General features: G+C 37.3%; 1 protein-coding gene across 2 annotated transcripts; it reads right to left on the bottom strand.

Annotated features, from left to right (window-relative positions):
- Nucleotides 1-1,068: 1,068 nt before the first annotated feature.
- On the bottom strand, nt 1,069-7,344 carry LOC122061340 (bZIP transcription factor TGA10-like). Of its 2 annotated transcripts, none has more exons than XM_042624573.1 (11): nt 6,760-7,344; nt 6,525-6,628; nt 5,753-5,826; nt 5,513-5,641; nt 5,222-5,293; nt 5,010-5,069; nt 4,810-4,887; nt 4,658-4,730; nt 4,276-4,547; nt 3,299-3,538; nt 1,069-2,151 (listed from the first exon to the last, which is right to left on the bottom strand). In XM_042624573.1, exons 1-11 carry the CDS (start codon nt 6,987-6,989, stop codon nt 2,002-2,004), a joined length of 1,482 nt encoding a protein of 493 aa, XP_042480507.1. In that variant the 5' UTR covers nt 6,990-7,344; the 3' UTR covers nt 1,069-2,001. The 2 variants fall into 2 exon arrangements, with proteins under 2 accessions (XP_042480507.1, XP_042480508.1); XM_042624574.1 differs by having other exon boundaries at nt 5,222-5,290.
- Between the last annotated feature and the right edge of the window lie 1,232 nt (nt 7,345-8,576).

Here is an 8,576-nt window from a genome sequence, read left to right as displayed (position 1 = left end):
AAAAAAAAAAAAAATTTGACTATACAAGTGCTATGAGGATGTTCTATTAGTCTAGATAACATTTCGTATTTGTAAAAAAAATAAAAATTAATAAAAATAAATAAATAAATAATAAATTATAGTCTGAATATTTTAAGGGCTCCCAGCTTTCTGTGGTTTCAGTAATTGTGGCAGGTAGGTTGCAACGTATGTAATTAGACTACTTAAATAGGTTAAACTTTGTAGCACTTTGAACAAGAAAAACAAAAAAAAATATATATATAAAGGCGTTGGAGTGCGGTCCATGAATTTCAAGAGAAGTTAATTATGTTATCATTCAGAGAATGTATGAAAATCCCATACTGCAATGGATTTAAGATACTATTTTCCATAGAGTGAGTCATAGGTCAAGAGACAAACGCTTAATCCAAGGGATATGACTCCTGTCGATCTGAAAAAGGGTATTCAAAGCAAAAGTTTCCCTTCACCCGTGGGTGGGTGATGTAGAATCACCAACCAAATGGTGATGTGATCATACATTGTCCCATCAATAATATTTCTACCCTCTCCCTATTGACTGAAAAATTGAAAAAAAAAAAAAATTCACTTGCTCATTTACAGCACCAATGCCTATGATCAAGGGATTCTTCCTTAACAAATACAAAAAAAATTAGTCACCTTCTTACATATATAATATATTTTTTAAGAAGTTGAATAACAATTTGCTCTGAAAGCATATGATTGAAGATCAATGAACTTTGGTTGGTAATTGATTGTGATCACAGAGCTCATTAGTGCAAATCAAATATGAGAGTGACCACTAGTTGAGTAAAGCGCCTTTAGGATTGAACCTAGTTTCCCAGTAGATTTTGAGTTCGGATCAACTCCCTAAGCAAGGAGAGGAGTTACCCTTTCTACATGGGATTTCACCGCTTAGAAGTATTCAAATAATGAGTCATAGTGGCATGATACCTCATCCATGACAGTGAGATCTCATGTGTAATGGTCACCATGTGGGAAGAGGATCTAAACACTTAATCATTGTTGATTAATTAGCTTAAGACTGCATTGTGTGTTTACATCAAGTCATGTTCCTCAAACTCTCAAAGTTCCAATGTCATGTTTGATACAAATTTGAGAAGTGTAACAAGCAACTACAATAATGAAAAAACGAGTTTGTCCGAGAGTATATCTATTACACCTAGACATAGAGGAAAGTAAAATAATCATCCCACCTCATAAAAAGCAGAAATTCCTACCCTATTGATATTTCTTCCAATATTCCCATTGATCCCATATTGATGCAGGGCCGATTCCCCGGACAGAGAAATCTTGCCCTAAGAATAACCCTAATGTGTGAGAGCAATGTAAAAGAGATCTCAGTCACATTCACCAAAAAGGTCCACATATAGAAATGCGTGCGTGCGTGCGTGCGTGCGTGCGTGCTTGCATGCATGCTGCAGTCGTTAGAAAGCCACATGGATGTTTGACTAGGCACACTCGTCCCTTCCTTTGTAGCCCTCCACCCAAAGAAATACCCTCTTCTTCAGGGTTCAGACTTACAAGAAAATTATAATAAACCTGTAACCCTTCTCTCCTCGATCCGTTTTTTTCTTCAGTTCCATGTTCTTCTTCTTCTTTAGTTTTTTCCTTCCATGCATGGTTGCTCCCCCTTACATATTCATTTTTGCCTTTTCAACTTCTCCCTTCCTCTCTCTTCCTCATTCCTTTGTCAGAAATGGCTGCCAAATCATCAACTTTCTCTTAATTTCTTTGATCCAAGTTGGAAAACACAGAGCAAGAGAGAGAGAGAGAGAGAGAGAGAGAGAGAGAGAGATCTTTTAGCCCTTCTTCAATTCCCATATGTAAAATACTTGTATTCTATCTACTAACGTTCTTTCTAATCTAATCTATCTATACATTTCTCTATATAGAAGAGTCAAAATGGATCTTTGAAGAACGATCCCTTAATATTGAACTTAGAAGATAGAAGAAAATGAGGAGAATATCATAGTCACTATATTATTCTTGGCGTGGTCGAGACAACCACAGAGAACTGAGAGCTCGGAGGCGATGGAAGTACTCAGCGATGGCGACGTAGCACCTCGCAGCTTGTCGGGTCGTCAAGATCTGGTGTATCCGGTGCAGTGTCTGCTGCCTCAAATTATCCGCCTGCAGGTAATCACCAACATAACAATTATTAATTAAGTTAATCACAACTACACTAATTACTATAAATCCCCATTACTTGATCAAACAAAAATTAATTAATTAATATATAAGTAATAGTGTAATTAATACCCCACCATTGTCAGGTCAAATATGGTCTTCTTGTTAAAGGCTTATAACAAGTTGCAAAACCCAAACCCGGGACCTCCTTGGGACTTATTACTTGGGTCAGGCCATAGTTAGGAATCCAAGCTACAGGTCTAGGAAATGTCCTCCATGAACCCACTTGATGCCACATTAATAGATCAATTGGAACAATTCCAACTTTGATTTTATCTAGTAATGATGTTTGATTGTGAATCAATGAGTGCATGGAAGGTTTACAAACCTAGAATCTGACCCGAAATTGTTTTCTATTGATTCATATTCGAATTGGATTAAAATTGGTCAAAATCAGCCAAGGCCTTAGAAATTAGAAAAATAAATAAGAATCAAAGATTCCCTTTTTTCTTTTTGGTTTTGTTTTGTGAATAAAATATTTTCATGTTATGAACATTATAAATAAGGAAACGAAAAGCCTAGAAAATAGTGTGGTTTCTATACCTAGACATAAGGAAGGGTCGCCCCATTCCATTGATCCCAATGTTGATATACAAGGCCACATTACCTTTTAGGGAAACCTTTTTCTTTTAATATTATTGGAAAACCTTGTAGATTTAGTTACGAAAGATAACTTTCTCTAATTTTTTTTTTTATTACTACCTGAAAGAGAGAAAAATTTGTCAAAATAAAGATGAATGAGTTTTTTTTTTTTCTTTCTAACAACGGGTATCTAGGCCTTCGGCTTGACTAGTCCCACTTAGTGGGAGTCGAACTTAAAATTTCCAAGTTTACAGTTCGTACCAAATTCATTGCTCGCTACCCCCGTTGGTTATAATGATCAAATAACATGGCATTCAGGCGGATTTTCAAATAGGATGTGAGAATCAGCATTAATCAGAAATCAGAGTGGGCCGATTCCAATTCGAACCGGCCAATTTCCCCTAATCCAATTTGATTCTTAAAACCATGGGTGCATGAGCCCAACATAATCGTGTCTGAAACATGTCATAAATTGGGAGCAAAAATGTAAAAAAATTCCAACCCATACCTGTCTCACGAAACCTTCGAGGGTGGAGAGCTTGTTCATGGCCATGGCCATCTGGCCCATATAGTTGGCCATGTTAGAAGGGCTACTTAGAGCATCTGAAGCAATGGTGTCAGAAAGAGACTGGTGAAGGGCTTCAAGCCCTTGCGTCAGAGCCTCCTCAGCTTCCTGTGTCGACTGCTGTAGCCCACATATCCCCAAGATCTGATGCTCCGTCAATGGCTCGATATGATTCAGAATAATCTACAAAAAACACAAACAAATAAAAATATATATTTAATTTCCTGACCAACCCCTGAATTATATATCTTGATTTCTACAAATAGAAACCAAGTTTTATATTTGATTTTCCTACAATTAATGAACCTTGATTTCTTTCTTTCAGAACGGTCTTTTTGTTTTCTTTCTTGCAAGGGGAGAGAGAGAGAGAGAGAGAGAGAGAGAGAGAGAGAGTCTCCTTAAGAATTCTTTCCTTACAATCTACCAAATAATAGAGTAACAGATACACCTTTATCACAAGGAAGAGAATGATTAAACAAGGGATCCTTTAATGGAAATCCTCACTAAATCCCAACATTTTACGCCCATACACTAAAAGTTTCATTCCCTTCTATAGAATCTCATCATATCTTCTCTTTAGCCTTGTCTCACTACAATTCCTAGTTATTTTGTGCTGTTTGGACTGAAGTGGACAAGAGGGATTTCCACGTGGACAACCTTTGGAGGGATGGATAATGACATGGAGAGCCACGTCATCAAACCCTAGCTTCATCTTGTATATCCCTATATGTTACCTTCACTTAATCTCATGCATCACGTTTTTGTAAAGCTAACTAACACCTACCCTTTTATCCAGTTTCCTGAGGTGGCAAATGTAGGACTTGTGGTTCATGGGTGAACAAGTTTAGTTACTTCTTAAGGAATAGGGGTCAAGGAAGGAAAGGATTAATTACTCATAGAATGGGTCTTCAAGTACTAACCTTGATAAGCTCTGATGGCCGGAATCCGCCCATCCACAGGAAACACCGCTCTGCGGGTGTCTTCCACATGCCGGAGACAATATGAAACACATCTGATTTCAGGATCATGCTCTTGAGATTCATCATTTCATCATAGTGTGCAAGGCAATTGTCCACATATAGCCGTAACTCGTTCTCGGGCAGGTGTCCTTGCACCGCAGCTCGGAGCTCGCACATGAGCCGGTGGTGTTCATCGAGCCACCTTGCATACTCCATGTCAAAAACTGCGGCATCTGAATCATAAAACAAGATCAATCGATCAATACATTTGGATATCATATATAACATTATATATAGATCACAAAAAAATATAGTGAAGCTTAAAAGGAATTATATATAATACCTGAGCTGATGTTGCTAATGCCTGAGGAGAGACCTTGGTCCCCTAGAAGGGCTCCTCCTCCGAAGAATATACCCTAATTTAAAGAGTAACTCAACTTATTAACTCTCTTGATATGAAGATCAAAGTTTTATACTCATGAGATAAATACTCACTTGAGATTTAGCCCTTTGGAGCTCTTGTTCAAGATGAGTGAGCTTAATCCTACTTGACTCCAGCTGTTGTACATAGGCCTGTAAAAGACCAAAAGTAAAGGGGGAAGGAAACCCATTTAAGCAAAACCCAATTTCAGATTTGAATCCTCTATTGTGGATGTATGAGAATAATAGAGGATGGAATAATAAGTGCAGCGAACCTTTTTCCTTAGCCTGCTTTTTCGAGCTGCTTCTCTATTCTGAGCAAGCCTTCTAAGGGTCTGGTCACAAAAGAATTAAAACACAGGCATTAAACAGAGAGAGAGAGAAGAGAGAGAGAGAGAGAGAGAGAGAGAGAGAGAGAGAGAGGGCTATTTAATTTCATAATTGATTTCTAGAGGAAGGTAGAAGTGGAAGAGCTAAATTAAGTCACCTTAGGGTCTGGTGTTTTGGGCCCTTCATGCTCTGAAGTAGATTTTGGTCCCTTACGATTTCCTTCACGCTGCTACAACGACCAAAGGCAAGAATCATACCTCCTCTAAAGAAATAGAAAGAATCAAAGGAAAAAAAAAATATTTGAATATAACTTACTCTTATATATGAGAGACCACGTAGAGGGGAAGCTAGGGGGGAAGAACCCCCCAGAAAAACAGAATCCAATTTTTTTACTCGTTATTTTATATTGGGCTTTATCGTTAGTGTGGAACAAAATTCAAAATCCTACCTTGACCGTCTTTGCTGGTTCAGGCCCAGAAGGGGCATGGTCAGTTCTTTGGTTGGCCAACTCCATGGATGGCTCTGGTGACCTCTTTGAACCACTGCTTGTTGGCGAAGCTGAAACGGCACTACTTCCCTGACCACAAGCATGAAACCCGTTTCAAGTCAAGTTCCTATAGACAATAAGCTAGATCTTGGAGAAGAGATGGTGGAGAAGAAGCTTTTTACATTGAATTAAAGTCCATACCTTTGTAGATGGCTCTACATGCATAGGCTGAGAAGGGAAAATGTTCAGAGTTGGAGGTCTGAACCCTGAGTTCTCTGCAAGCATGAAATCCTACCAGCATTAAATAAAGCATTAATAGAACTTCCAAACGAAACCCAAATGCCCACATACACATTACACCCATTGGAAGAGAGAGAGAGAGAGAGAGAGAGAGAGAGAGTATATTCTATTATAGGGACACAATCATTTCAAAAGAACCTGGTGGAGAAGGAGTGGGAGAAAAAGATTCACGAGGGAAGCTCAAGGACTAAGTCATGCATTTGAAGCTCACTGACATCCCCAAACAGGAAAAGAAATTAAAGAGAAACAAGAAGGAAAAGAGAAAAGGCAGAAACTGTTCGTACCCTTTGCAGGACACAGCATTATTTCTGAAGAATTCATGACCGGCCAGTTTGTTACAGGTCGCGGTCCAAAAGAACAGAAAGAAGAAGGAATTCAAACAAAAGCAGGAGAGGAAGGCCAGCCCATTCATTAGTCCTTGTTTAGGTAAAAATAAGAAAATTTGGAAATTTTTTGAATTCCTTCACATTTCTTCCTGCAGGAATCCTGTCAAACACAGTACAAGCAGATTCGATCTGCTAACCATGCCTCTCTCGTGGAAAAAAGTATCTCAAGTATCTTGATGGGTTCTGATTCCTATAACAATAAGAGAGAGAGAGAGAGAGAGAGAGAGAGAGAGAGAGAGTATGGTATCAATTTTCAATATTCAAAATAAGATACTAATGAGACTCACGTCTTTGTTCTTGAGATGATGAGTGTTGTTGATCTTGTCCTTCAAGATAGAGAAATAGGGCTTGATCTAATTCACCCAAGTCATAAGTTGCTGTATCTTTGCTTCTGCTGACACAAACAAGAAGAATAAGGGTCTAACTTTGCACCATCAAATCATTACTTGATTTTGATAGAAAATGAAGAAATGGGTTTTCATCTTCAATTCTTGCTCTTTTAGCTATATTTGCTATGATTACATGAAATTTCCGGTGATGGAAGATGATGATGATTGCATCATCCCATAAGAAATTTGGTGTTGCAGGTGTTGTTGTTGTTGTTGTTGCTGCTGCTGCTGCTGCTGGTATCCTTGTTGTAGTTGTTGGTGTTGCAATTGTCTTTGGTAGTTGTTGTGGTTGCCTTTATTATCAGCCATGAGAGGACCCCAATAAGCTTTCTTCTCTGCTTCAGGAGCTCTTGGTAACTCCATCAAAGCCAAAACAACTTTCTATTTTCACCTATGGCGATCATTTCCTTATCTTCATCGTCAAAGAGGAAGAGAACGAAAGAGAAAGAGTCGGTTTTGATCGAAAGAGTTTAATAATGATAACTTATAAAGAAGAATAGAATGCATTGAATTTATTACTGAGAAGCAAAAGACAAAGCTTCTTTGCTCTCTCTCCCAAAACCTTATGACTTTTAATGAAAAACCAACCCAATATATTTTAGATAGAGCTCTATGTAATCTAAGAGTCTCTCTCTCTCTCTCTCTCTCTCTCTAGGAGGACAAAAACCGCCGAAGACCAGAGAAAACCGCTCTGGGGGGAAGGTGGAAGCTGCTGTTTAAGGGTCTATATCGGAAACCGCCTCTCTCTATTTATTTGTCTAATCTTCTCTATCTTTGTATATTTAAGTCAAATTTCCCCTAAGACCTTTTTATTTTTATTTTTTATTAAACCACTTTTGGAATCCATAATCCTTTTTTAATCTATTAGTAAACTTTGGAACCATAATTATAAACCAAAAAATATATATATAATAAATGTCTTTAGATAAGATCTGGTGAGGGCTTCTACAAAGTCTGAGTTGGCTCCTTAATTTATGCCAATCCAATGGTTGAAGATCCATACACAACATGCAGCATCATACTTATCTAATCACAACATTCCACACGTCCAAGAAAGAGACGCATGCGTGCAACATATGAAAAGCCATTGGGGTCTATGAAAAGAAGGGGAAAAGAAAGCCATATTAATGGGCCAGGGACACCGGGTTAAGGTTTCAACTCCGTGTCCCATCCCCCTTCCACGTGGGAAAAGCCAATTAAACTCTAAGACTTTTTTTACTTTTAAAGACTTCTTCTTTACTCTCATGAAATTAATTATTGAAAAAATATCCCAAACTAGTTACTTTATTCACTTGATTTGATTACATTGCTGTGCGGATTTCGGCAAATGAAAACGATTTTTAGACTTTATGAGGGAGCAACTTTATTAGGTGTGATCTGCAAATTGAAATAATCGAATCAATCAATAAATTGTTTATTAATCGATTTTTTTTTAATTGTAAAAAATAAAATCGTTTATTAAATGATTGAATTTTGATTTTAAGAAGTGAAATCATTTATAGAAAAAATATACTACTAAATCAATTATTTATATTAAACAAAAAAAATCTTATTATTCTATATACACTCTCTAGTAGATTTATATCATGAAAATTATTTTAAATTAAAATTTAGACCTATCTGCCTTGATTCAAGTCTTACATCACGATTTCTTTATTAGGTTTGAAAATTAATTTGTTTCAATTGGGCCAAACTGTTAACTCCAACCAGAAACCCTCCACCCCATTTTTTTTGGGGGGGGGGGTGGTTCTGTATATTGTTATATTAAATTATGTAGTACTCCTCATTAGAACCTACTGGTATCACTCCACTTATGAAGGTGTCCATTGTAATCTTGCTAGGGGTTTTATGAAATAAGAAGCACATCAATGAAAAACGGTGGGTGAAAGAAAAGTATATCAATCTGGAGTCATAAATGTTAAGCTTCATATTGTATAAAATCCATAATAC

Source organism: Macadamia integrifolia, chromosome 14 (genome assembly GCF_013358625.1).
Source record: "Macadamia integrifolia cultivar HAES 741 chromosome 14, SCU_Mint_v3, whole genome shotgun sequence".
In the NCBI taxonomy this organism is placed as follows: Eukaryota; Viridiplantae; Streptophyta; class Magnoliopsida; order Proteales; family Proteaceae; genus Macadamia; species Macadamia integrifolia.
The sequence above is the reverse complement of the archived record's forward strand: the minus strand, read 5'-3'. Positions and strand labels throughout refer to the sequence as shown.

Coding starts and splice junctions, on each gene's coding strand:
- LOC122061340 (XM_042624573.1), bottom strand. CDS start 6,989: ATGGAGTTACCAAGAGCTCCTGAAGCAGAGAAGAAAGCTTATTGGGGT. Junction 5,642..5,752: donor ATGTAGAGCCATCTACAAAG/GTATGGACTTTA, acceptor GCTTGTGGTCAG/GGAAGTAGTGCCGTTTCAGC. Junction 4,731..4,809: donor TCCAAAGGGCTAAATCTCAA/GTGAGTATTTAT, acceptor TCTTTAAATTAG/GGTATATTCTTCGGAGGAGG.